This window comes from Spermophilus citellus, assembly GCF_964194105.1.
Source record: "Spermophilus citellus genome assembly, chromosome: 3".
NCBI lineage: Eukaryota > Metazoa > Chordata > Mammalia > Rodentia > Sciuridae > Spermophilus > Spermophilus citellus.
This window is the reverse complement of record NC_138184.1, coordinates 226,759,410-226,785,135: the sequence shown is the minus strand read 5'-3', so window position 1 is coordinate 226,785,135 and position 25,726 is coordinate 226,759,410. Positions and strand designations below refer to the sequence as shown.

At 56.0% G+C, this 25,726-nt stretch overlaps 1 protein-coding gene across 6 annotated transcripts in view; it reads left to right on the top strand.

The window, feature by feature from the left end:
- PRKAG2 (protein kinase AMP-activated non-catalytic subunit gamma 2) overlaps positions 1–25,726 on the top strand; it is a 268,473-nt gene that overhangs the window by 93,851 nt on the left and 148,896 nt on the right. Inside the window, exon 1 of one of the 6 annotated variants that reach the window (XM_081283034.1) lies at positions 23,817–24,440. The exons of the other annotated variants lie outside the window; for them this stretch is intronic. Coding sequence (XP_081139160.1) covers positions 24,347–24,440 — 94 coding nt within the window. The 5' untranslated portion in view covers positions 23,817–24,346. Of the gene's footprint in view, positions 1–23,816; positions 24,441–25,726 lie in introns of those variants that run through there. 6 annotated transcript variants of the gene reach the window in all.

The following is a 25,726-nucleotide window of genomic DNA, read 5'->3' as shown; positions in this document are numbered from 1 at the left end:
TGGCTCAGAGGCTTATTAGTCTGTGGCCCGCAGAGACCCCACACAGACACACAAACAGGACCCAGGTCTGCTCCTGGACAGGAACCTGGACGTCCCAGGTTGCCTGATGCCCGCTGCTCAGGTAGGATGTCTGCAGCCAGGTGCACCTGTCCCGAGACAGTCAGCTAAGGCCTGACTTGGAAAGAGTCCAGTGTCCACCTAAGGGGGACAGGTCCTGAGACATCTTTCTGACACCTGGGTGGAGCGGAGGCCGGCTTCCAGAAAGTGAGTCCACCTTCCTCCTTTCTCCCCAACAGCAGCCCTTGCTCCGGGCAGCTCCCGCCGCCTCTGTGGGCGCTTCTCCCTTGGATCAGGGCTTCCTGTCTCCGTGCGGGGCTGGTGTGGCCCCTCCTCATAGGCCTCTGGCCCTGACGGGCTTGGTCCTGACCCCATCTTGACCACTGTTCTCATCTCAGACCTAGGAGGGGACACTTGAGCATGAGGTCAGTCGTGAGAGATGCAGCTCGCAGCTCCCCGGCCACCGCAGTCTGCAGGCGGACACTCGACAGGGAGAACAAAGGCCAGGCTTGTGGGCAGAGACTGCAGCTGGTTTTCCCCGTCCCGTTGTCCTGTTGCCTGGTCATCTCCATCCCCCCAACTCACCAGAGGGGCCTCGCCAGCCCTGACCTCTGTACCCAGCTTTCTCTAGTCCTTGCTCCAGAGCTGGCCGGTCACCTTGCAAAGACCTTCCGTCCACGGGGGACCTCCAGTTAGTCTTGACCTTGACCCATCTGGCCTTGGTGACTTCCAGGCCTCCTGTTTAGTCCTGGATCCTGGCTTTCTGCCCGGTGTTTCCAGACACTTGTTGCTGGGCACCTCGGTGCTGATTCCCCTGCCAAGTTTGACCAGGGTGGTCCCTTGGCACCTTTGTCAGGGACTCCACTTTGGTTTGGCTGCTGTGTCTTGACCAGGTTGACCTCTTGGATTGTGATCCTGCCTTTACTTACTGCCCTACCTGTACCTTTCTGTAGGACTCAAACACGCTCCTTGTCAGAAATCCCCCACCCTGCAGGTCCTGAGCAGAGTAGCAGACGAGCTCACAGGAAGCTGGCTTTGAGCAGAGAAGGCAGCCCCCCATCAGGGCAGTAGCCAGGAGTCCCCGGGAAGAGCTCCTGGGCCAGCCCTGGGCACCAAGGCTGTCCTGGGGGCGAGTGGGGAAGCCTCGGGGATGCTGCCCCAGGCCAGCAAGGTTATGGCAGCAAGAGCTCAGGGAGGCAGGAAAGAGTGTTTCCAGCCACAGCCGCCGGAGAAGGTGGGATCCCCAGAGACTGTTCTAGAACCAGCACGGCCTAACCAGCCTGAGCTGGAAGTAGAGTAAACGGGTGCAGAACTGGGCAATCCTACTTCCCATCTCTCATCAGCCAAAATCTGCCCTTCAGTGCATGAGCCACCCTGCTGACTTCTAGGTTGTGTTACCCAGACCCCTGGATCACCACTGCAGGACCCAGGTCCCTACGGTTCCCGCCGAGGTGGCCCTGGGCATGGTAGGCACCATGAGGGCCTTCCAGGAGCCTGGCCCTCATGCCAGAGATCCAGGTGGGCGAGTAGCCAGGGCTCTCCACTCAGCAAGCAGCTGAAGCTGGGGACAGGTGGGGGCAGGAGAAGTGGCCCTGATATAAGTAGCTGACATATCAGAGATGTTGTCCAAACTATGAGTTATTCTGTGTTAGCCCAACTTCTGTTGGTGATAACACAATCCCACAGACTGACTAAGTCTACAAGAAAGAAGTCAGGGGTCTGAAGGTTCAGGGTGGAGGGGTCAAATCTAGTGATGGCCCTCTTGCTGACAGCATCCTGAGGCAGTACTGGCACCACATGGCAAGAGACAGGAGTGAACACATGTCCCCATGTGTGTTCTTTGGTCTCTCCCAAGGAGGCCACAGGACTCACTCATGGGGTCCCACCCAGATGACCTACCTAATCTACTCAGTTCCCAAAGGCTCCACCTCTAAGCACCACGGTCAGATGGAATTTCCACCTCCTAAAACCTCACGATGGAGATTAAGCTGCAGTATGGGCTTCGTGGAGTGGGGGTCAGGGGCTCTGTCTAAACTACAGCGAGTTCATTTGCACTAATCTTTATTCTGAGTAACACCTTTTCAGTACCCTGGATTGACTCTGCCGTGAGCGAGAGACGAAATATTTAGAATATATATTGAGAGACCGTGAAATTCATAGGGTCTCTCCCTCCAGGAAAACCTGTAATTCCTTTTAGCTTCATCCCTGCGACGTCTTCTCAGTAGTAGCAATGTTGAGCGAGTGCTTCCTGACTCTGCAGAGGCCCAGTGTGTTGTCACCCGCTGGCCTGCAGTGTCTGAGGGTCTGGGACCTGGGTGTGGTGGGGCGCGCAGGATCTCTGGCTCTGGGCTCTCAAGGTTACAGTCATCTCCAGGCTGGACTGGGGAGGATCCCAGGTCCCTCGTGTGGCTGTGGCAGAGGACTCTCTGATCTGTGGACCTCCCTGTAATCTCCGGTAACCTCCGAGCCAGCGAAGGGTGCTGACGAGAGCGCCCCATCTTCCTTATAACCCAATCCTAGAAGCCACTCTTGCCCATTCTGCTGTTTTCTAATCATCAGTGAAGTTTCTTCCTCTAGCCCAGAGGTGGGGGATCCGTTTGTCAGACGGAGGCTCCCAAGGCGCAGGAGGAGGGCCCTGCTGCCTGGCTTGCCCGGCCTTCGGACCCCTCCCAGACGCTCACAGCTCCTGCCGCTGCAGGACCCGCTTCTTATCAGTGCCTTGGCTTCAGCTTCACTGTCTTCTGCCTGGACTTACCCTGACACTTGGTGACCCACTAAGGGGAGCATGGGGAGGGGACGGCAGAGGGTCTGAGGACATCAGGCCCATCCTGGCCTGGAGCCTGAGGTCCCATGATGTGGCACAGCAAGGACATCCTCCTGGCTCTCAGCCTCGCCTCGCCAGCCTCCTTAGAAGATCTAGACGGCCCGGTGCTTCACGCTTTCTTGACGAGGACTGACATGATTTCTGTGAGCCTTGCTGCTGCGTGGGTTCTTGACAGGGTCAGACAGGCTGTGTCTCCTTATCTCTAGGATATCTCACAAAGGACCTGTGGCCTCCCGAGTGACAGGCAAGGGGCGGGGTGATATGTAGAAGTCTGGGGAAGTTAGCTCTCCAAGGAGAAGGCTTGACCATGTGATAGGTGAGAATTATGAAGAAGCTGGGCAGACGATGTCCTTCTCCTTCCTGACTCCTGTGGACTAACTTAAGTACGATTCCTTTCTAGAACCTTCTGGAGGGATCCTATGGCCAATGAGGACACTTCCTGAGCTGCCCCTCTCTCTCCCCACCCAGCTTGCCAGACGTCAGCGTGAAAACCCATTTCACTGTGGTTTCTCCTGCCCCACCTCACCCTGATCTTGGGTCTTAATCCCTGCCCCGGGCTCTGCTTTCTAGAGGAAAAGGGCCAAGAAGAAATTGGAGGTGGTGGAGTAGAGAACCCGGGGCTGGGGCACTTAGCCGTGGCTTTGCCATCAGAGGAGGGAAACTGAGCTTCAGCCCACGCTCGCTCTGAGCAGATCTAAGACAGAAAACTTGGTCTCCAAAAGGTTGTGAGTCATGGTTCATATCACAGAGTGACTCGTCCCAGAGTTCAGCCGTCAGCCAGTGCTCCTTGAGCCCCAGTGTTGGGTGAATGGGGATGTTTCGAAAACACAGGTGTGTTCGTTTGTCAGGACGGCTGTAACGGCAGAGATTTCCCATCCGGTGCCGGAGGCTGGCAGTCTGAGGTCAAGGTGTGGGTGTGGGCAGGACAAGCCAGGGACAAGCCTCTCCAGCCTCTCTTCTGACCCTGGTGGCGCCCTGGGCACTCCTCACCCAGCCCCTGCCTCCATCTGCACGTGGCCTTCCCCTCTGTGTCCAGCTTCCCTTTTAAAATAACAGTCACTGGATTTGGGGTTCCAACCTACTCCAGTATAATCAATTAATTACTTTTCTAGTGCAGGAAGAAATAGATTCCACTTTCCCCGGAAGTCGCAGAACTTGGGGTCTTTGACATCTTTGTGGTGACCTGCAGTAGTGCCAGGAGGGACCAAGTTATTCCCAGGCCGCGTCCTGCAGTGGCGGGAGCTGCTAAGGCTTTGGCCCTATGGGTTTTTTTTCAGAGCCTTAATGGATCCAAACTCTCCCTTTCCCCCTCTGCATGTCCGGCCCAATGTCTCTGCCTGCCTACCCTCTTTGGTTCCTTTTAAAGGAAACAACATGTCCCTAGTGACCACATACAGGACGTGGAATGCATCTAGCTTTGTCCTCACCCCCCGCTTGCCCCCACCCTCCCCAACTCCCACCTATTTTGATGACTCTGTGATTTCTCCTTTCACAAGAGTCTTCCTGCAAGTTCCCTCCCATCCCATTAGGAGGAATGGCTTGTGCCGAATGTCCTCATTGCCTGCCATACAGGAAGTTGGAAGAACCAAGCGCAGAGCCGGCTGCCTCCCACCTTCACCCCAAGCCCAGAAGCACCAGCATCTCTGCCCTTGAGAACCTGGGGAGGGCTGCATGTTCTTCAGGGTGTTCTGTTGTGCTGCTAGTCACAGTGTCCAGAAAAAGGTCATGAAATTGAGTCTGAAACCGCTGTTTATTACAGTTCCCACAGGGACTCTCACACCCTGAGGGCTCTGCGCCTGAGAAACACCATTATGAGGCACCCATCACCATGGGAGTCACCTACTGCAGCCACACGGTGCTGTCCTCAACATGGGGTCAGTAGGACAAGACCGCAGGGCAAGATAGGAATAGAGGTCAAGTCATCAGCGGGGTCGTGGGCAATGAGGCAAGAGAGAGTTTATGTCAGGAACTGTTAGGTGGATTTTTAACACCACATTCCATTGAACCCTCACAGCATCAGTTATGAGTTGACTTGTGCTGGGGTTTGGGTCTTCAACGTCCCCCAAAGGCCCATGAGTTGGAGACTTTGTCCTCAACCTGCAGCGCTGTTGGGAGCAGGTGGAGCCTCGTAGAGGCATTAGGTCACGAGGGGGGTGAGAGGCAGAGATTGGAGAGACACAGGTGCAAGCCAAGGATGGCCAGCATGACCAGAGGCTGGAAGAGGCGGGGAGCTCCCTGAAGATCTCCGAGGCCGCACAGAGGCCGCACACCCCACCCACACCTTGATCTGGGACCTGCATGCAGCCTCCAAGATGGAGAGGGAATTCCCATTGTTTGAGTGACCTAGGTCCTGCAGCCCTGGGACACTCAGGCCTGGGTTTGACAGACAGGACCCCGAGTCTCCTCCGTCAAGTTCAGCGTGGTCTTCCTTTGGCTTTCAGTGAGGGCTGGGGAGGCATGTTTACCCCCGCAACCCCACCCCAGTGCCCCCCACTGTGCACAGACAGTGAAACAGAAGGTTGGAGACCGCCACTCCGACCCACATGCTCTCGACAGCCGTGTCAGGTGGGAGGCAGGACAGCAGGAGGGTCTCGGTGTGGGGAGCTGTCTTCGTGGTGTTGGACTGTGACGTGAGAGAGAAGAGACTCCTAAGGTCAAATGCAGGGAGTCTGGAGCTTCTTTCTTACAGGGCATAGCCGAGGTGCGCAGGGAGCGGTGGTGGGCTGGGGTTAGTGGGCATTTCTGACAAACACAGGGCAGGTGCACAGGCTGAGGGGGGGAGCCTATAGTGGAACTCCTGGGGGTCAGGGGTCAGGGCATGTGGGGCAAGGGACAGAGCTGTCACTCTCATGAGCTTGTGTCCTTCTCTGGGGTAGCCTTTGTTCACCACAGAGCTGCTGAGTCGCTCACTTTGGGGAGCACCTCCTCCTTGTCTTCCCGGAGCTGCCATGACCGGGTCGGCCACCGGCCCCCTGGACCACACAGGGTGCTGCACGCTCCCGACCCATCCTGTTTGCTCTGGAAGGTCTTCTTGGAAGCCGGTGCCCTTCCAGCGTCTCCCCAGCCCTCAGCCCAGAACTCCAGGGGGGCCCAGGTTCAAAGGTACCCTGACACGCAATGCAAGTGGCTTGTTCAGGTCCCGAGCTTAGTGGTGACAGTGGATCTGTGAGCTGGTCTGTCCTGAGACAGCAGGTACTTGGCAAGGAATTCTCCTGGGAAGCAGTGCACTCCCGGCCACCCAAGCCCCCTGGCTTAATGGATGGACGGCACCTGTCCTCAGTGGAAGCTCCTCTGTGGGGCTCCGAAGGGCTGCGACACAGTCTTTTCCGTGTCTGTCCGCTGAGCACGTGTGAGTGTGTGTGTGCGTTTCACTCAGGGTGCTGCCCTGGCATGCGCTGGGGTGCCTCCGATCAGTCAGGGACCCCCTTCCCCACACCAGCGACTGGCTTCAGGTGATGTAGGATGTTGTTTGGGAAATTAAGGAAAAGGTGCCTCCCCCAACAGAGAGGGACCCGAGGACAAAACCCCTTCCTTCCTGTGACGGTGCCGTGGGGACCTGGTTTCTAGAAGAGGGCCGGGCGGGAAGCGGGAAGGTGGTCTTCCATGTGGTTTGCGTCACTTCCTCCAGCTGCCCGCCTCCCCCCACCGTGGTGTTCAGTGGGAAGGGTCCTCGTTGCTTAGTCCCCCCTTGCCTGCCATCAAGGCGTCCTCACACCTGTGCCCCAGGGAACCAGAGACGAGGTGCGCTGTTCACCCAAATGGCGGCCAGTCAAGGCCAGGCTGGAGGAACTCATCTGGAATCCTCCAGGGGCGGCCGGGCCTGGGAGCCCAACTCTGACTGCCCCAGGCTGTGAGGGACAGTAAAGCCTGGCAAAAGGTCGGGGAGCGGGCACCGGTGCTCTTTGGTACAGAAGGGTGGGTGAGTGCCCTCTGACAAGGACACGGGCCAGGGGAGCAGCCACAGAGGTCAGAGGCAGAGGAGACGCAGAGCCTCTGTGGAAGTGGCGCCCAGCTTTGTAAAAACCCCACGCGGGCAACGTGCTTAGGCGAGCTTCTGGAAAAGTCTACGTGAGGTCTGGGTCACGCCTTGTAGGTCTTCTCTGTAACGCCCCTGGAAACGTCCCCATGTGGCCCGAGATGAACTGAGGCTCCACGGGGGCAGCTTGGCCACCTCTCCAGGGGGCAGCTTGGCCATCTCCTCCAGGGGGCAGCTTGGCCATCTCCTCCAGGGGGCAGCTTGGCCACCTCTCCAGGGAGCAGCTTGGCCACCTCTCCAGGGGCAGCTTGGCCATCTCCTCCAGGGGGCAGCTTGGCCACCTCTCCAGGGGGCAGCTTGGCCATCTCCTCCAGGGGGCAGCTTGGCCACCTCTCCAGGGGGCAGCTTGGCCACCTCTCCAGGGGCAGCTTGGCCACCTCTCCAGGGAGCAGCTTGGCCAACTCTCCAGGGGCAGCTTGGCCACCTCTCCAGGGTGTAGAACCAGCTACTAGAAGATAGAGATGTTCGGTCTCCACCTTCGAGGCAGGATGGTCTTGATCTCTGTCCCCTTTTCACCTTATGTTCTGGACTTTCAACATCTGATTTCACTCAGAACCACGTGTGGTGACAGATCCAGGCTGGGTGCCACTGTCCTGGAACAGCCTGCCAAGCGGAAGGATCACTAGTTTTTCTGGCTTTGTGGCCGAGTGACCACTAGGGGGTGACATAGCCTCATGTGCTAAGCCTCTGGTGGCAGGTTAGTCCTGCCCAGGGGAGAGAAGCAGGGACCACCCCTGCCTAGGTTTTTCCAGGGTGGGGACGCTCGCCTCCACAGGCACCTCGCAGTGATGTCACAGGCAGGCCAGCTGCCCACCTGACCAGGCCTTTGCGGGGATCACCTAATATTGAGCTCATCCACTCAGTCCCACGAGAACCTGCCCAGCGCTAGGCCCTGGGGATGCCGCAGAGAACCAGCTTCCCCCTGCCCTCAGGAGGATTCCATCCTGGGGGGAGAGGGGAAATGGGTGATTGAGGTGAAAGCTCGGGGTGCCGGCGCGGCTCAGGTAGAAGGTCACCAGAGGCCTATCTGACGAGGACACAGGACACGTTTGGGCCGGGCAGGGTGGAGCCAGGGAGGGCCTACGTGGACTCTACAGTGTGGCATGCCCGGCAGAGGGAGTGACAGTGAAAGTGTCCCCTGAGCCATCAGGGAGTAGGTCACAGTGTGGCCATCGGCTGGCTTTCTACTGCGGTGACAAAATACCTGAGGAGAATCACCTCAGAGGAAAGGTTTATGTGGCTCACGGTTTCAGCCCCTGGTCACCTGGCTCCATCATGGCAGATGGCATGTGGCAGAGAAGGCCACTCACCTCCTGGTGGACAAGAGGCACAGAGAGAAAGGAAGGGTCCAGGGACAACACATACCCTTCAAAGGCACAGCCCTGGTGGCCCACCTCTTCCTGTGACCCCACCAGCTGGGACTGACCCTTCAACACAGGAGACTTCAGATCCAAACTGGAACACAATGTGACCAGAACCAAGTCGGGCCGAGAGGGCTGAGGAGGTGAGGTCAGGCAGGTGGGTGGAGCCTTGCAGGTAGGGGCCAAGGTTCCGGGTTTTTAACTGTGCGACAGGGAAGCCATCAGACGTCCTTTAAGGGAATGGCTTGCCCTTGGAGGAATTAGTCCAGCTACTGTGTAGAGAAGAGGTGGAAGTGGGAGACCAGGGGTCACTGAGATTGACCTGGACGTGGTCTCGACGGTCTCCATCCTCCTGGGAGCTGCCTCTGGTCCTACCTTCTCTAGAAGGCTGAACTGGCTGCCTTGCCTGGAGCAATCTGCAGAGCCCTGAAACAGATCTGCTGTTTTAAGTGTCTCTGCCGTCTCTGTTCTCTGGGGTGAGCTTCTGTTGCCTTCCTGCCTCTTTGTAAATCAGGCGTTGAACTTTTCATGCTCTTGCCTCGATTTCCTGGCGCTCCTCCCGTGCACGGTGCCTTGTCCCCCCTCGTGGGCACCCCAGAGTGCACTGGCGGCTACCCCTGTGGTGAGAACACGGGTATCTCTGGGCTGAGGACAGATCTACTGTAAATCAGAAGCAAGGTGCTGGCCTTTTCACACCACAGAGGGCACGCTGTCCTGGAGACCTTGAATCTCGCTGTCCTGCCTTCTTCCCTCTGTGGGCTCCTGGGTTTCAGAGCCCAAGTTCCTCTCTCCTTTTCCTTCTCCCTGCGGATCAGAAAGGCTCTGGCAAAGGTATTCAGAACCCCACAGTCTTGCTATAGTGGCTCTGAGACAAGGTGGGGACTGAGACAAGGTGGCTCTTGGCCAGTTCTCCCTGCCCCCCTCATGGAGTAATAAATGGCACCTTGTCTTACTGGGCAGTGGCCCGTACCTGTAACCACACCGACACAATTGGCCCTACTGGGCATTGGGTGTTATCTCCACCCTGCTTGGGGGAAGAAAAGAAAGAATGAACGATTGCAGACCTGGGCAGCCACCTCCTCTGATCCCACAGAAGGCAACTGTAGGCCGTGGCTGTGACACTTGGTAGGACGAGCAAACGAATGTGGAGAGTGCGCCCTGCACCAGGGAGCCAGAGCCGCCCAGGGAAGGCAGCTCCTGCCGCCCCAGGAAGACACTGCTGCTGCCAGTGTGTGTGTGTGTGCACCGTGGCTGGAACCTGCGTTCACCCGCGCTGTCGCTGCTGCGTTCTTACGGTGCTTTATCGGCCCACAAGGTCGATTTCCTGGCATTGGTGGAGGGGGGACTACAGTTTGGAAAATACCCCCCAGAGAGTCAGGGAAGCGCTGGGTGGGTCTGGACAGCCTGCCAGGCGGCATGGTCAGGGCACAGGGGATTGGGTGGAGGGAGCGCTGGTTTGGGCCGAACTGTGCAAGGGTAGACATTCCAAGACCAGCTCATGGCCACAGCCGGGTCAGAGCACTTTGAATCTCCAAAAGGAGTTTCATTTCTCTGCAGTTAAATTAGGACGCTGGTCCCACCAGGAGAGACCAGCCTGGGGCAGGGTAGCTGCCTCTGCCCTTTGCCTCTTCTGTATTTGTGGCTCTTCCTCAGAGGGGCTGCTATGAGAACCCTTTGAAATTCCAACGAGCTTTGCAGAGGAGTTTATTTAACTTGTAAAACTTCGGGTCCTTTCACACATTTAGTCAGCCTTGGATCACAGACAGCCCTTCCTTTATAGCCCAGCAACTGGAGTTTATTTTTCAAATAAAAGTCTGTTTTCCCATGAAACGCCAAAGGTTTTGTGCTGTGTGTGGAGAATGAACTTGAGCCTTTAAGACTTTAATTTGGAGTCTCCAAGTCTTCAATTTACATGCCAAGGGCTTCCCAGGGCTGAAGATGGCCCTGCCCGGGCTTGCCCCCAAGAACAAACATGGCCCTGGGACAGCTTGTGTGGGTAAATGGGGCCCATTGTGCCTAAATATAGAGCAGGACCAGAGAGGATGGCGGGCGGGAGGGTTCAGTCCTCCGCACCGGGGCGGGGGCACGCTGGTCACTGGCAGCAGGCCCTTAGCTTCCTCTCGAGGACGGCCATCCCTTCACGGGCCAGTCAGGGTGCAGCCCCTGTGAGCTGGGGGCAGACGGAGCCTACCGCGAGGACCACGTGGTAGCAATTACGTGGTTATATGGTTAGGAAGGCGAGAGCTGGCAAGAGCCGGGGAGGCCACCTGAGATTAGTGACCAGAGCCTCTGCCCCCCGGGGAGAGGTGAGGAGAGCAGGCAGTGGAGGGGAGGGGCACCTGGTGGGAGCTGGAAACACAAGCCAGTTGGTCTTTCCTGAGGAACGGGCCCCGGGAAGGGCCTGGGCATTGCTGGGGCAGGGGTCCACCTGTGCAGGGGAGGGGCGAGGGCGCAGGTACACTGGGACCAGGGCTGGGGGTGAGCTCAGGGCCTGGGCCACAGTGGCCTCCACCCGAGTGCACCAGCGCTGCAGACCTGGGGCCTTCCCCTTCAGTCCCAGGCAGCTGAGGTGGTGACGGGACACTGGTAGCACCTGCGCGTTAAGGGAGCCCTGGGCCTGGAGGGACGCCCAGCCTCTGCCTCCTGCTCTGCAGTCGAAGCTTGATGAAGGCCGCAGAGCACCGAGGGCGTGTCCCACAGCTCCTGTGCCCCTTGTTTTCAGAGGCGGCTGCAGGGCCTGTGGGTCCGTGCCGACGCTAGAGAGGCAGAGCACACAGTGGGACTGCAGGGGACACGAGGGCCATCACTGGCCTTCCTGGAAGCCGGGAGGAGGAGCCTGAGGAGAGGGAAAGTGGTGGTGGAGGAGCAGGAGGGGCTGGGGAAGAGAGAGGGACGGCCCCTGAAGGGGACATCTTGGGAGGCAACAGGGAAGCCTCTCCCAGGAGTGAGGGTGGCGCATGCTGAGCAGGGCACTTCCCCCACCCCAGGAGCCTCCCACGGCCCCACCATTCCCTCCCGGCCCCACCATTCCCTCCCGGCCCCACCATTCCCTCCCGTTCCCTCCCTGCTCCGGCCAGACCTCCCGGGCCAGTCCCCTCACCCCCTTTTCTGGCCTCCAGGTCTGATTTTCTTTCCTTTCTTCTTATGTAAATCAGCTCCTTTGGGGTGTCCCCCACTGCGTGATGAAGGGTGGTGCCTGGAAACAGAGGCACAAGTCCCAACCCATGGGGCTGAGGCTGAAGAACTTGGTCCCTGCCCTGGTGGGAATGAATGTGGACTTCCCTGGGTGCCAAGGTGGCCGGTGACCTCCAGCAGGGCCTCTTGGCTTTCTCAAGTGACACGTATTAGTGATACCAAAGAAAGTGGGGTCAGCTGTTAAACTGAAGGGGAGAACTGGAGGCCGTGAGGGGCCTCAGGCCTGTGGAGCCACCGGCTGCCCTGCTGAGGGCAGGGTCCACTTTCTCTGCAGGCCAGGCAGTAAATAGCTTCAGGGACCTCGTGGTCTCCTCTGCAGCTCGTCAGCCACGGGCGATGCAAACTGGCGGGCAGAGCTGTGTTCTCCTCAGCCATCCCTTCAGAAGGGGGCCAGCAGGAATGGCCCTTGGGCAGTAATTTGCCAACTCCTGTTCTGAAGACATACACCTGATGGCGTCATCCACAGTGCGATCCCCTCTTGTCAGTCCCCAAGGCTCGCTGGACTGGCCGTGGCCGGCTCTGACTTGAACTTGGGTGTGACCTGCCCACCTGGCATCCTGCACTCTGGTCTCTGAGATGCAGAACACACCCTCTTGAGACCCCCTGCTCCAAACAGCCTTGTGCCAGGCGTGAGCTGGGCCGCTCAGACTCCAGACTGCCTCAGTCAGTCCCCAGCCCCCTCCCCAGGGTCCTGCCCCTGGAGCCGGCACCCAACAGCTGGCCAGCGTGTGGATGGGACCTGCCTCTGGCCCCCACCAGGACAGCCCCACGACTCTCACAGGAGCTCATGGATCTGGTTGCCCCCCTTCGGCTCTGCCCAGCCTGCCTCCCTCCTTCCCCGGGGCCAACGTTGGTCTGGAGAGTGCCTCTAACCTGTGACCCATACACTAATTCCATCCTAGTCTGCCTCTCAGGAATCTGAGACCCTTCCTCCAGGTGGTCACAGGGTGGCCCCGTCACTTCAGGGCTCTGCTCCACTGTGCCAACATCTGAGTGGCCACAGGAGGGAAGGGGGTGGCGTGGAGCCCGGCCCTGAAGACAGGTAGGAACTGGTTAGGGAGGGGAGGGGACCTGCCTGTGAGACCCGGGAGAAGGCAGGCCTGGAGGCAGGGACACAGGGGATGGCAGCAGAGCCCAGCCCTGCTCTTGGCTACTCTCAGTGTCTTGGACCAACAGCTCTGAATCTGTCCCCAGATGTTGCCAGAAACCAGAGTTACCGTGAGTTTTGCCCGGTGCCCAGCAAAACAAGATCTGCTTTGGTTGGCCCAGGTCCACGGGCACAGCTCCCTTGGAGCAGAGAGGCTGCCCCCACCTTCTCCCCACACTGGCACAGCCAACCTCGCCAGCCAACCTCGTGCCCTGCCCCTGTGATTGCGGGCTGCAGCTGGAGCCTTCCAGATCAGGGGAGCTGGCAGGTCTGAATCCTGGGGCTGAGCAGACTTCTGAAAAATGTGACTCATCCCGCCTGTCCGCAAAGAAAGGAAAAGTATGTGTGGCATCTGAGTTTCCTGAAGAGTTCAGCCAAGGCATGGCAAGGTCTGTGACCCGACACCCAGCGTGGGCCTGGGAGGGCGCCCCCTGGTGGCTGCCATGCACATGTCCTGTGGAGGGAGCTTGTGTCCTTACTGGTTCCAGCTGGGCTGCGTGTGTTGGGGCAGTTGTTATTATTTTGGAAAAGCCAAGGAAAAATATTCCAGAGGAGTTTTCTTTCCTTGACAGATTATAGAATCCACTAGTCCCCTTGGGGCCGGCTGGAGCAACGATCCTGCCATGTAAGACAGTAAAAGACACTGCCCATGAACGTTGCCCCTTGTCCTGGCCTCTTTATTTCTTAATTTCTTTTTAAAAATAGCATTTTGTTGAGACAATTTCAAACTTGCTTTAAAAAAAAAGTAAATAAGAGTTTTCAGATACTCTTCACCCAGATTCTCCAAGGCCAACATCTTTCCACATCTGCTTATGTCTGCGCTCGCTTGCTCTCTCCCTCTCTCTCTCTCTAATGTGTTTATGTGAACTCTGGACCACTAAAAGTAAGTTTCAGACATAATGTCCCTTTATCTCTAAATACTTCAGAGTCTATGTCATAGAAACAGGGTCATTCTAACCAGAGTGTAATTATCAAAACCAGGAAGTTAGTGTTGGTGCAAGACTCTTGGCTAAGGCCAGGCTTGGTTTGCATTTTGCAATCTGACTCGATGACATCTTCTCACGTGAGCACATCCGTGGTCCCTTCTCTTGAGCCTCAGGCGGGAGCAGCTCCGCCGTTGTCTGGCCGTGACCTTAGCGGTTGCCAAGGGAGTACAGGCCAGTTGCTGTGCATTCCGCCCTCTGTCCCGGGTTTGCTGACACTTCCTCCCGATCAGACTCAGGTTTAGCGGTTTGGCAGGAGGCCCCGTGTCTGGTGCCCATGGGCCGCCTGTGCATCGCAGCAGGGAACCTATGACTCCACTGGACACCTTCCTGGTGGCGTGAGTGCTGGTCACTTGGTGTGGGGGACATCGGGCCCAGAAAAGCTCTCCACCATAGGCAAGGGCCAGGTTCTCTCTTGGAGTCGCTGGGTGTTTCTGGGGAGCTACTTTGGAATTATGTAAGTATCCTCGTTCTCTCCAACTCTGGCTTGTAAGTCCCAGCACCAGCACCGATCCATGATTCTTGCCTGAGTTTACACCGTGGTTAATGGAAGGCAGATCTGACTCTAGTCCCTGTTTCTAGGCTGCTGCTCAGAAGGAATTTTGGTTCTAGGAAGGCTTTTCCTCTTCTCCCTGGGCACTCATGGGTGTCCGGCTTGTGGCCTTGTATTTTATTCGCTGGATTATAATTCTCCATTATTATATTCTGAAGCTCCAGTTGTCCTGCACTTGGCCAGCAGGAGCTTCAGGCTGGTCCCTGTGCCCTTCTACTGTCCCCACCATGTTGTAAGCACTTCCTGGTTTTCTGTCTCCTCAGACACATCCCCTGCTCCAGCCCTAGGACCCACCATTGCTCCCCAGGGCCCTTATTACTTCAGTGGCAAATGGTGTTTGGAACAAAACCTCCTTGCTACTGGGGTGTTGCTGCTTCAAGGCCCTCTCAGCAGACAAATTGGAAAAAACTTAATAGAAGAGTAGAGGAACAGAATAGAAAGGTCCAGGCACACAGGCGAATGACACAGCTGTGAAAAATGTGTTGCAAGAGACGCGAAGAGAGGGTTCTCAGCAGCTCTGAGCCTGGCCCTCAGTGGCAGGAGCACACCTTGTCATCTTAGAAACCCAGATCGTGGGAGAATGAGCCCGTGTTTCCCTCCGGCGTCTCTGGTTTAACTGTTGTGCTGTGTGCACACTGCGTAATCTGCCACCTTTGCTGTGTCCACTCTGTGGTGTTCAGGCGTTCCCAGTGTGGTGTGACTGTCACCACTCTCCAGGTCAGAGCTGTCTCGTCACTGTGTCAGCTTCCTGTCACTGTGACAAAATGCCCGAGACAGACAACTGCAGAGGAGGAAAGGTTCATTTTAGCTCATGGTTTCAGTTCATGGTCGCCTGGCCCTGTTGCCTGTGGGCCTGTGACAGCGCAGGACATCTTGGTGGGAGCATGTTCCCCTTATGGCAGCTGGGAAGGAAAGAGAGAGGGGAGGGAGCCAGGGGCCTAATACCCACTTGGAGGGCACAGCCCCAGTGGCCTGTCTTCCTTCTACTCTGTGCCACCCCTGAAGATTCCATCTCCTCCCCATGGCACCCCCTGGGGGCCAAGGTTTTAATACATGAGCCTTTGGGGACTGTTAAGACCCAAACCATCGCAATCACCCCAGATGGGAACTCCTGTCCATCCGCTTCCACTTCCCACTTCCTTCCCCCCGGGCCACGGCTTTGTCTCTGTGGATGGGCCTATTCTGGATGTTTCATGGAAACAGGATCCTGCAGCTCAGGGCCGTTTGTGTCTGGCTCCGGTCATTAGCCTTCTGCCGTGGAGCTTCGTCCCTAACAAGTACGAGGGGCTGAGGGAGGCGGAGACCAGCGATCAGGGTTCGTTCCACACGTCTTATGGCTGAATGGTGGTCCGTTGTACAGGTCTACCGCTTTTACGGCAAAGTCCACGGATCCTCCATTGTGGACACACGAGTTGTGTCCACCTTTTGGCGTTTGTGAATTACACTGCAGTGAACAGTCGGCACAAGTTATCTGAATACCTGTTTTCCATTCTTCTGGTAGATCCCCAGGGTGGAATTTCTGGGTCACGCGGTGACTCTGCCTAACTTGTTGAGGAATACCCACAATGCCTTCCGCAGTGGCTGCACCGCCCCCCCAGCAACACAAGAAGGCCCTGGCTTCTCCATGTCCTCGCCAACAGTCACTTTCTGTTGTTTAAAATGGTGGTCATCCAAGTGGATATGAGGTGATGTGTCACTGTGGTTCTGATTTGCAGTTCCCTAGTGGTGGTGAACATCTTTTCATGTACTTCTCTGCCATTTGTATATCATCTTTAGAGACATGTATAATCAAGTCTTCTGCCTGTGTTTAATCATGGTGTCTTTTTGTTGTTGAATTGTAACAGTTCTTTATATATTCTGGATCCTGGACACTTATGATTTGTCTTTTAATTCTCTTAATGATGTCTTTTGATGCACAAAATGTTTAGTTTGGATGATGGCAAAGCTTTGATGACGGCAAAGCCTCAATGACTAAAAGCACCTCAAACTGTCGCTCCTCGGTGCTTGACCCATGTGGACACTTGCACCTGTTGAAGTGAAGGAAGGGAAGAGGGAGGGGAAGGTGGAGATGAGTAAGTACAGTTCATTCCTCAAAGGACCCATGCAGGATAGAGATGTGGACAGACAGGAGGTCCCTGTGAAGTGGCTCAGCCTGTATTAGGACCTCTGTACAGGAAATGTGGCAGACTCATCTAAATGGCTCAAAATTACCTGCTGATGGCTTGACCCAAATTGCTCTCGGGGCTACACTTGACCTGTTTTGAGGTCTGCGTCTGTAACACCACGTCTCACTATTAGGGAGAAGCAGATCAAAGGCGAACTCCACTCAGCCTCACGTTCCAAACGAGTGGTTTCCCAAGGAGTGTGGTGCAGGAGCAGCTGGGGTCCTCCGGAAGAGCCCCAGATTCCGGAAGCCCGCGTCTCCCCTCAGTCTCCGGGCCGTGAAGCCGGGCTGGGAGGACTGGCTTTCTGTCGAGGCTGCGGATTAACCAGGTCTTTCCCTGCCAGGGTGGGGCACGCACCCCTCTCGTTTGTCGTCTTTAACAGAAAATTCAAACGCTCTGCATTTAGAGTCTTGGAATCTGGTTTTCGGAAGCCATTGCCCTGTGGCCCTCTTTGAGCCACCAAGAAGCTGGAATGAGGAGCAGGTTCCTGCCAGTCCCCACTCTTACTTTGGAGGCCATGAGAATCCTTGATCGGGCATGCTGTCAGGAGGATTTTGGCTGGTGGGGCTCTAGTGGCCCCCGTGGACACCACAGGCCTCCAGAAGGGATCAAGTAATGCCCCTCTGAGAGCCTTCCCACACACAGGGTACCCCTGCAAGATTTAAGGTGGTGTAGGGGTCTCATGCTTTCTGGGTGCTAGCTACATCATGGCTACAGGCCAGAAGTAATTACTGCCTTTGTTTTACACCTTTTGGGTACTTCCTATGTTTTTAAAGTTGAGCTACCCTGTGGTCACTGCCAGTTCTCAGTGGGCTCAGACCCACTGGTGTGAGTCAAGCTGTGTAAGCTGAGGTGGTTTGTCCCTGCCAAAAACATCACCCTCTTGTCACTCAGTCTCTAAACTCCAGTTCCTGTGGGTGCCACGAGACTGTGCATGACCATGAGTGTGTCGGGGTGACGTGGAGCCGCAGGTGCCCGAGTCAGGTGGGGAGGGGCACTCTGCAGAGGCGGAAGTCATGGCAGCCCCTGCAGAAGGGACTCAGGAGGCCCCAGGAAGGTGGTGTGGGGAGCTCACTCAGCGTCAAGTGCAATGTGACCTTTAGAACTTTCCATGAAACATGACACAGTATTTTGCAACCAGCAGGCGAGCTCTGGCAGACCCGTGCTGAGGCGTGCGGCTACTCCCCGCCCGGCTCGCAGGGGCCGCGCCTCTTACACCGCGGGATTTTGACTGTGTGGCGCCTTGGGTGACCTGGTGCTCTTCAGGTACTGCCTGACGGTCCACAAAGGCCTGAGAGGGAGTTTCAGCTGCTGTCTTCCTCTGCTTCTCCAACACTCCTGCGGCAGAGAAGCAGCAAACCAGGGTCCTGAGTGTCCCTGGATGAGGCTAAGGCTGCTCTCCCCCGCTACCCTGGGATCCTGGCAAGTCACTTAGCGCCACGAACCTCTGTCCCTTTCTTCCCTAACTGAACAGTAGTGGCTGCCTCCTCCTCCTCCTGGCATGTTGAGAAGACCCCAGGGAAGTGCTTCGGGGAAAGTCTTCCATGCCGTCCATGGGATGGACATCATGGAACCTGCCGGGCCCTGCTCTGCCGCCAGATTCTATTGCACAAGGCCCACAGGCCTCCTGAGCCCTGCCCCGGGCGTGGGAGGCACCGGTCTAGGGAACAGTGGGAGGTGCTCACGGTCAGGTTGGTCTGCCTCCAGCCTCAGAGGCTTCTCTGCCCCCAGGTCACTGGGGAGCACTTCTGAGCACTGTCGCTGCCCATGACCACATCCAGAGTGGCTTCAGGGATCAGGAGAGCTTGGGGTCTTTTCTGAAATTTGTTTTTAATATAAGTGGAAGTTCAAGGTAGAGTGGGCTTCAGAAGGGCCATCCTGTGGGTATTCTGGGACTGTCCCCAAGTCCTGCCTGGCCTGAAGAGGCCTCTGCTCTCAGAGCTGCTGCTGTGCCATCACATGCAGATGCATTGAGGCTGGGAACCTGCTCTGATGTCCATAACAGGCCGGGAGTCAGCCTGCAAGGCCTGGTGGGGCCTCGCTGAAGCCGGACAGAGCCAGCCCCTGGGCAGCAGGTGCTTTTATGCAGGAGACTATGCCCCACCCCACACCTGCAGAGAGCCCCCAAGAATTAAATGGCTTCCCTGAGTGTTTGGGCTTGCCAGGGTCTCCAGGGAGGTCTCACTCATCAGAACTGTGAGAGCAGGTTCAATCATAGTGTGGAAGTGCAGCCCAAGGCCCGCTGGGAGTGAGGGCACCATCTATGCACTAAAGGAGCAGGCCACACGTCTGGCCCACTGCCTGCCATCCCCTTGGCCTCCCCTACTCTCCTGCCCCCAGAACTGCCAGCTATTAGATGTGCTGGCTTTTGACAGTCTTGCCACATCCAGATGTGTGGAGGCCGCACCCCGATAAAACCCATATTGGAGGAAACTGCCTCCAACTTCTGGGCATCCATGGTCCCATGCAGTGGATGTCCCATGGAGAGAGCTCAGAGCTTTGGTTGGCCAGCACTGGGCAGGGTGGTCACTGGTCAGCAGCACCTCCCTTGGCTCCAGGGAAGTTGTCTATGCATCCTCCAGGAAGGGGATCCACTGCTCCCAGGGGAGGAAGAGGACACAGCGCGCCTGCCTGTGGCTGTTCCCTGGCAGGCCTCACCGCTCCCGGGCCTCGCTGCTCCCGAGCCTTGCTGCTCCCCGGCCTCTGTAGGGTATTTATGTAAGTGCTATCTCTGCTTTGAGGGGCAGGATTCCTGTCATCAGGGGCTTTCGATCTAGTGTTTCTTTGAACACAGAAATACAAAGTCACAAAGCAATCTGGGAGCTTGGGTATCTCCAGGGATGCTCTTCATGCCAGCCTGTCTTTAAGCTGTTGTGTAGGTTTGTAGTTGAAATTCTAGAACAACCCAAGGGGCGGGGGGAGACACCTAGAGGGCACAACCTAACCTGTGATTCTACCCCCTCCAAATCCTGAAAAACTGGTATCAACATGGTGGTCTGGCCACATGGGAAGTGCTAGATAAGGGCACGTGTTGCCCTGTAACTTGGCCCTAAGGTTCAGGCCAACAGCAGCATGATTTTTGTGTGGACCAGAAAGCATTTTAATACAGTTCTGTCTTGCAAGACTCGAGTTCCTTCTTTTTTTCAGGGCTTCCTTTTTAAAAAGCTTCCTGAGGTGGAAGGCGCCCCTCCAGAGCGCTTCTGCTACTGAACTCACTCTGCTCATCTGGGAGCCTCACGAGGTGGGAGCTGGGACGGGAACCTCAGTGCCGTCCTCCTGTGAGCGGGAATCTTCCCCAGCCTGTCAGTCAAGTGGGTTAAGAAAGGGTCCCCGTTGCTTGTCCTGCCACATGAACAGGACCCCTCTCCACTGCCTCAGCGTTTGTCTCTCATTGCAGGATTAAGACTTTTGTTCCCAATTGAAGGAATTTCAGGCTCGTGTGAATCCAATCGGGAGATCCCAGTTGGGAGACCATTGGTTAATCTTTGGAAACTTGCAAGCCCCTGCATGCCTCCTTGGCACCTTGAAGAGGACCAAGGTTGGAGCATTTACTCCACAGACATCGCAAACACTACACCCAGCCTCCCTCCCTCCCTCCCCGCCTCACGGGAGTCTCCACGGAACATCTTCCAGTACAACTCTGCTCGAGCACTTGGAACCCAGTGTCACCCACCAGCTGCTGGGTACAGCTGGCCCTGGGAGGAACATTTTGAGCACTTCCAGAGCATGTGTTGTTAGAGTGAGCGACTCCCCTCACCTGTCACAGACCCCCACGTGGCCAGCCAGCCTGTGTTGCCAGGTGGACTTTGATGCAAGTTGAGATATTAAAACGTGTGGTTTTTTTATTCCTCTTTTGCCTTTAAATTTCCCAGCTTGAAGCTTAAAAGTTAATGTGAAAAATGTAGAGAGAATGTCTCCTTTCCAAACATCTGTTGTCCATGGTGCTTGAAGGCCCTGGAGTGGACACAGGGCTTTGAACTCCTATTGTCTTCATATCTGTCTGTGCATGTGTCTAGAATGTCCCATGCAGAGGAAAGACAGGGATTTTGGGATCGTTGCATGTAGGCTTATCTGAATCAGGGTGAAGTCCATGTCCTTCTGGCTGGTCAGTGTGTGGTCCCGTCAAGCTACTTCTCTGACTTTAAATGGTGTTATAACACCTGCCCTGCAGCTTCATGGGGGGGATGAAATAACACGGCAGTTTTAGGGTGGCTAGCACCCCATCTGGCCCACAGGAGGCCCTTGATGAATAGGAGTTCTGATTTGTTTTGCTAATTAAAGTATACTTCTTGTAGGACAAGAAAGTCTTCAAATTATTGCTGGTGCCTAATCCCCTCAATCAACACCAGTGCAGTGCGTTTAGCAGAGGTTTAATAATCACTCGTTGAATGAATGGCCATATAAATTTCGATCCAGGACCACCCCGCCACCTCCATTATCCTCTACATGAGTTTGAACTCACTTGCTTCTAGTCACTAAACTTTGAAGTAATGTTCCTTCCCACAGATTGGATTATATAATGGTGTAGGAACTCATAGGTATAATTTCTTGTCAAACAATCAAGACAAGATATATCATAATAAATACCTATTATTTTTGTCTACCAAAAAACAGGGAACGAATTTCAGATTGGCTCCTGCAACATTGTTTCATTTAATCTTTTATTCAAATGTGCCCCTTCCCGCTGGCATGATTGGTTAGTGTCTTTTTCTTCAGATCTTTTGCTTTGTTTTACTGTTGATCTTTAAATTGAGAGAACAGTTTGGTTTTTGTTAGAAAGTGAATTGATTTCTTTTTAGAAAATCTAAAACGTGAAAGCCCCAAACCTACTCCCTCTTCTTTTTCAGAGTTTACTCACAGTGAGTTTGGGCTACTGTGTTTAACCAGAGATGACCTGCTGGCACATTGGGTGGCTTGGTGACTGGTTTCCAAGGCCAGGTCCTTGACAGGCTGCCTGGGCGCCGGCCCCACTCCCTGCCCCGCATCTCTCAAGGCCAAGCCAGTTCCTCCTTCCAGGCAGGGCTGGCAGACCCTGGCCCTCCCCCGTCGTGCTGGTGCTGCTCACGGCCATCCCAGCCTCTCGTGCCCACTGATGGCACACCCACGGTTCTTCCTGCTGTTGCCCAACCATTCACCTTGGCCTCTCCTGCACATTGGCAAGTCCCCGGAGGGCAAGGCCTACTTTGCATGTTTGTTCCTGTGCCATGGATACGAACATTTGATCACAGAATCTATGGTTTGGTCCCAGCAGGAAAGAGGAGGACCCTGACCTCAGGATCCCTGGAGGACAGTTGAATACAGGAGCTGCCTTCAAAGGTGCAGCCCCCAGAGCCCCAGGGTGCCACAGCATCTCGAGTTAGTATCAGCAGAGCCCAGAGGATGAGGGAGAAAGGACCCCATCTGAGACTGAAGACTGGGGTGTGTTTGCCTGGCAGGAGCTGTGTCCCTCGGACACATGCCAGCCCAGAGTGACCTGTAGGGAGGTGAAGGGCTCCAAACTCAGGCTCAGCTCCTCCTGCCCCTGATCCCTGCAGCTGCTCCTTCCTGTTGGCTGTCTGAGCAGACGCTGGGGAGGAGCAGGGTGTGGATGTAACCCATCCTGCAGGGAGCTCAGGGAGCATCAGCAGGCTGGGGGTAAGGCTCAGGTACTCTGTATAGCACCTCCTACGTTCAGGTACCTGGCTGGACAGGGGGCTGCAAGGATGTGTGGGGCACTCCTTTGGGAGTGCCCAGTCTTCTCTGTGGCATGGGCTACTTTGACATATAGACCTGGAGGGCAGCAATCCCTCAAGGGAGAGGAAAGGCCCCCTCTTCTAGAAATGATACAGGAGGGCTCATGGGGGCGGGGGGATTCTGAATGGAGCCGTGTTTCACAAGGTTTCAACAAGTGAAGTTGGAAACCAAGGGCACCAGGAGGGGGAGCAAAATCCAGTAGTTTAGGAAATTCAAAGTGGTTCCTGAGGGAGGGACCAAAGCAAACTTGTCCAGAGCAAGGGGCTCCCAGAGGACAGTGGGAAGACGACCCCACAGCTTTGTAAGGGCTGGGTCAGGCCCCTCGGGATTTCCTGACCCCGCAAATGTCAAGCACAGCTCTGGTGAACAGTCGTCCCTTGATGGCCATTAGCTTGGTAGCAATGGTGCAAAAGAGGCTGAGACCATGGCTTCTCGACCAACTCGGCAGTGATGGGGTCAGTCTGGACAAAAGGAGGCCGAGTCCAGGAGCGGGGCAGCAGACTCAGAGCTTGCAGAGGGGTTGATCCAAAGACTCGAAGGGACCTGAAACGTTGGAGCTAGTCAGTTTGCCCTGAGCCCCTCCGGCTCCTGGGGAGCAGTGTGGGTCCCCTGGCTGCGGTTGGAGCCCCCTGGCAATGGCAGGTCTGGGGCAGGAGCTGAGGTTCCACACTTCCCTCCTACTGTGACATCACTCGATGGCCTCTCCAGTGGCCCCGCCAGCTTGGTTTCTTCTCCATGTTGCTCCAGCCTGGGGCCACGGTTATCATGGAGGATTCAGGATGAGCTCTGCCAGCCAGAGACAGAGCCCTGGAAAGCAGTCAGCTTCCGGCTCACAGTGGCTCCAGGCCTGAGTCTGGGCCCAGGGCATTTCCCTTCTGTCTCCCTCACTGCCTGGTTTCCAGGTGGCAGTGCTGCCGCCGAAAGCGTTCCCACCCACCAATCGTCAGTGTGAGGTTATTTAGCTGATGGTTGTGGGGACAGTCATTTGGGGAGAATCCTCCCAGGTTCCATGACCATTAGGAGTTCAGACTGTTGGCACCAGACTAAATCCTAAATGATCTCAATTTGACCCCGTTAAAAAGAGGGGAAACCAAGGCTCAGAGATGGAAAGTGACTTTCTCGAGATCACAAGCCTGACTGGTAGCAGAGCAGGTATCTTTCTCTATAGCCTAGTGAGGATATATGGAAAAAACTGACATTTTTTCCCTCTTTCATAAACTTTTTTTTTTTTTTGCTTTGTTTGATTAGGTCAGAGGTTTGACCTAGGAGCCAAGCAGATTAGATCTCCAGATCTACTTCTGCCAGGCAGCAGAACCCTAGAAAAGTCAAAGTCCCATGCTGGTCCTCAGTGTCCCCCCTTTGTGACTGGAGGGGTTAGAGCTGATCCCCTCTAAAATGTCCCAAGCTCTGTCATTGCGCAATTCTCAGCAAGTTTAGAGCTCAGGTTACGTGTTCGCTGACCACCTTCCGCCAAATTCCAGGGCAGCCCTGTCCCCTCCTGGAAGCTGATCTTGTTTCTTTCCCTACTGAGCCCAAGTGGACTCAGCAATTCCAGCCCGGGCACTTGTGGCTTCTCCACAAGTTGCAGCCGGAGCCTCTGACCTGCAGAGCCCCGGAGCACATGCATCAAAATAGTTGTGTGATGTCATGTCATAATGGGAATGTGCTCCAGCCAATTGGTGCCAAGAATTGTCTGTACAGGGTAGTTTCCTTTTACAGTCTTTTTAAAGAGACATCATGCAGATCTGCACATGACTAGCAGGCTTGTGCTTCCTCTGCCTACTTAGTCTCCCCTCCTTTTTTAAGTTTAAGGAGGAAAAAAAAACAAACCCCTGGCGCGTGTCAGTGAGCTTCTGACCTTAACTACACAAACAAATCCCCTGTGAAGTACTGTTTGTGCCTCCGGCAGCTTCTTGCCTACTTAAGGACAGACAGCAAGACTGACACCCAGCTGCTGCGGCCGAGGTGCAGCCCTGACAGGACTGCTGAGCTCGGAGCTTCAGGGACGTGGGCAAGAACCGCAGCGGGATCACCCTGTGAGCAGCAGAGCGGCTGGCCCTGAGAGTGGGTCCCCTCCCACGTTATCTGGAAACCCCCTGTGAGGACGCATGGACCCACAGCTGTGGCTGGGCACGGGCTGCCTCGCGCAGCAGCAGTGAGCAGAGGCTGCCAGCGTCCTTCACCTGCTGACGGATGCTGTGCCCCTCCGGGTGACCTGCCACCTGGGCTGCCACAGGTTCTGAAGACCCTGGTTATGTTCATCTGTTGCCGTGCCTGTGGCCACAGCTCCCCATGAAGCGCTTTGGAAGTCTCAGGGGCAACAAGAAACCGAAGGACCAAAACCGAAGCACCCAGAGGCGCCAGTCGGAGCCCCATGGCCTTTTCGGTAGGACCCTGTCCTTTCCCTGCTTCTCTGATGGTCTCTGCGGGGGGGGGAGCCCTGGGCAGTGTGTGGCCTGTGTGCACATCCAGGGCACTGGCTGTGGCCAGCTGCTCCCCCTTGCTCCTGGAGTGACCGTGGGGCAGGAGCTGGAGTGAGACGCGACTCCTTACCGAGGGTCCTGCACTGGGCAGCCTAGCGCCACTCTTTCCAAGGTTGTTGCCTTCCTCCGGCTCCACCTGGGCAAATGAGGTTGAGGGAGTAACTGGTTTGTCACTCATTGAGAGGGAAATGGTTGCTTGGGAAAGCGTGAGGGTGGAGGGGAACTGTTAGTTTAAACCATTAAAAATGAAATGTTCGGCTTTGGGAAAACTGTCCTTGGAGGTCAGGAACAAGGGGTCCCACCCACCCCCTGGTCCTGTGGCTGAGTGATCTGGTGGATTGAGGGTCAGGGTGGGACAGAAAATAACTGCCTAATCTGTGGCCCGGGGGAGAATATTGCTTTGTGTTCTTTGGCTTTGGGGCCTTGCCTCAGCAGGTTCCAGGGCTGAGGACCAGCGTGGCTGGGGTGGATGGGGAAGGCTCCAGGATTCAGTATTTCCGGGCAGCAGAAGTGGAGGGGGTGGTGTCCTCAAGCCATGAGCCCGGCAGGTGGACTCCATAGCTCTCTTGGTTTCACGGAGGCCCACTCAACCTTAGATGGTACATGTCATTTTTGAAGGATCAGAGGTAGCCCACTGCAGGTGTCGATTCAGGGATGGCCAGAGGTGCACCTGAGCGGCCCCACTGTGAGGTGGAGAGGCAGGGTCCCTGCTCTGGCCGGGGGCTAGGCTCGGTCACAGCAGAACAGACCAGACACAGCCCCATGGGCGAGGAAAGGTAGGGAACGGTGAGGGGATGCCCCACTGAGTCCCTGTGTGGAATGTGACGTAGCAAGCAGCCCCAAACTTGTCACGTGTCTAGTGCAAAGATGACTTTGGCAAAACGTGTGAGCAGGAAGCGAGAACAAGGATAGTAAGAAAGGAAAAAAGGTGATATAAAGTCTGCCCACACCCCTTGCCACACCCGAATCAGCAGTGCTCCTCAGGCAGCCTGGGGCGTGATCTGGGAAAAGCCAGCAGGGAAGACCGCAGTTGTTGAATTCAGAGCGTTTCCAGTCTCGCGAAGGAGAAAACCCATAAAAGAACAGCATCTCTCTGAGTGAGCACGAGGGTGAGTCTAGAGGGTGAGGCCTGCTGGCCCCCAAGGGAGACGGGCTGCAGCCTTCCTGGACGGGGAACTGAGTGATTGGT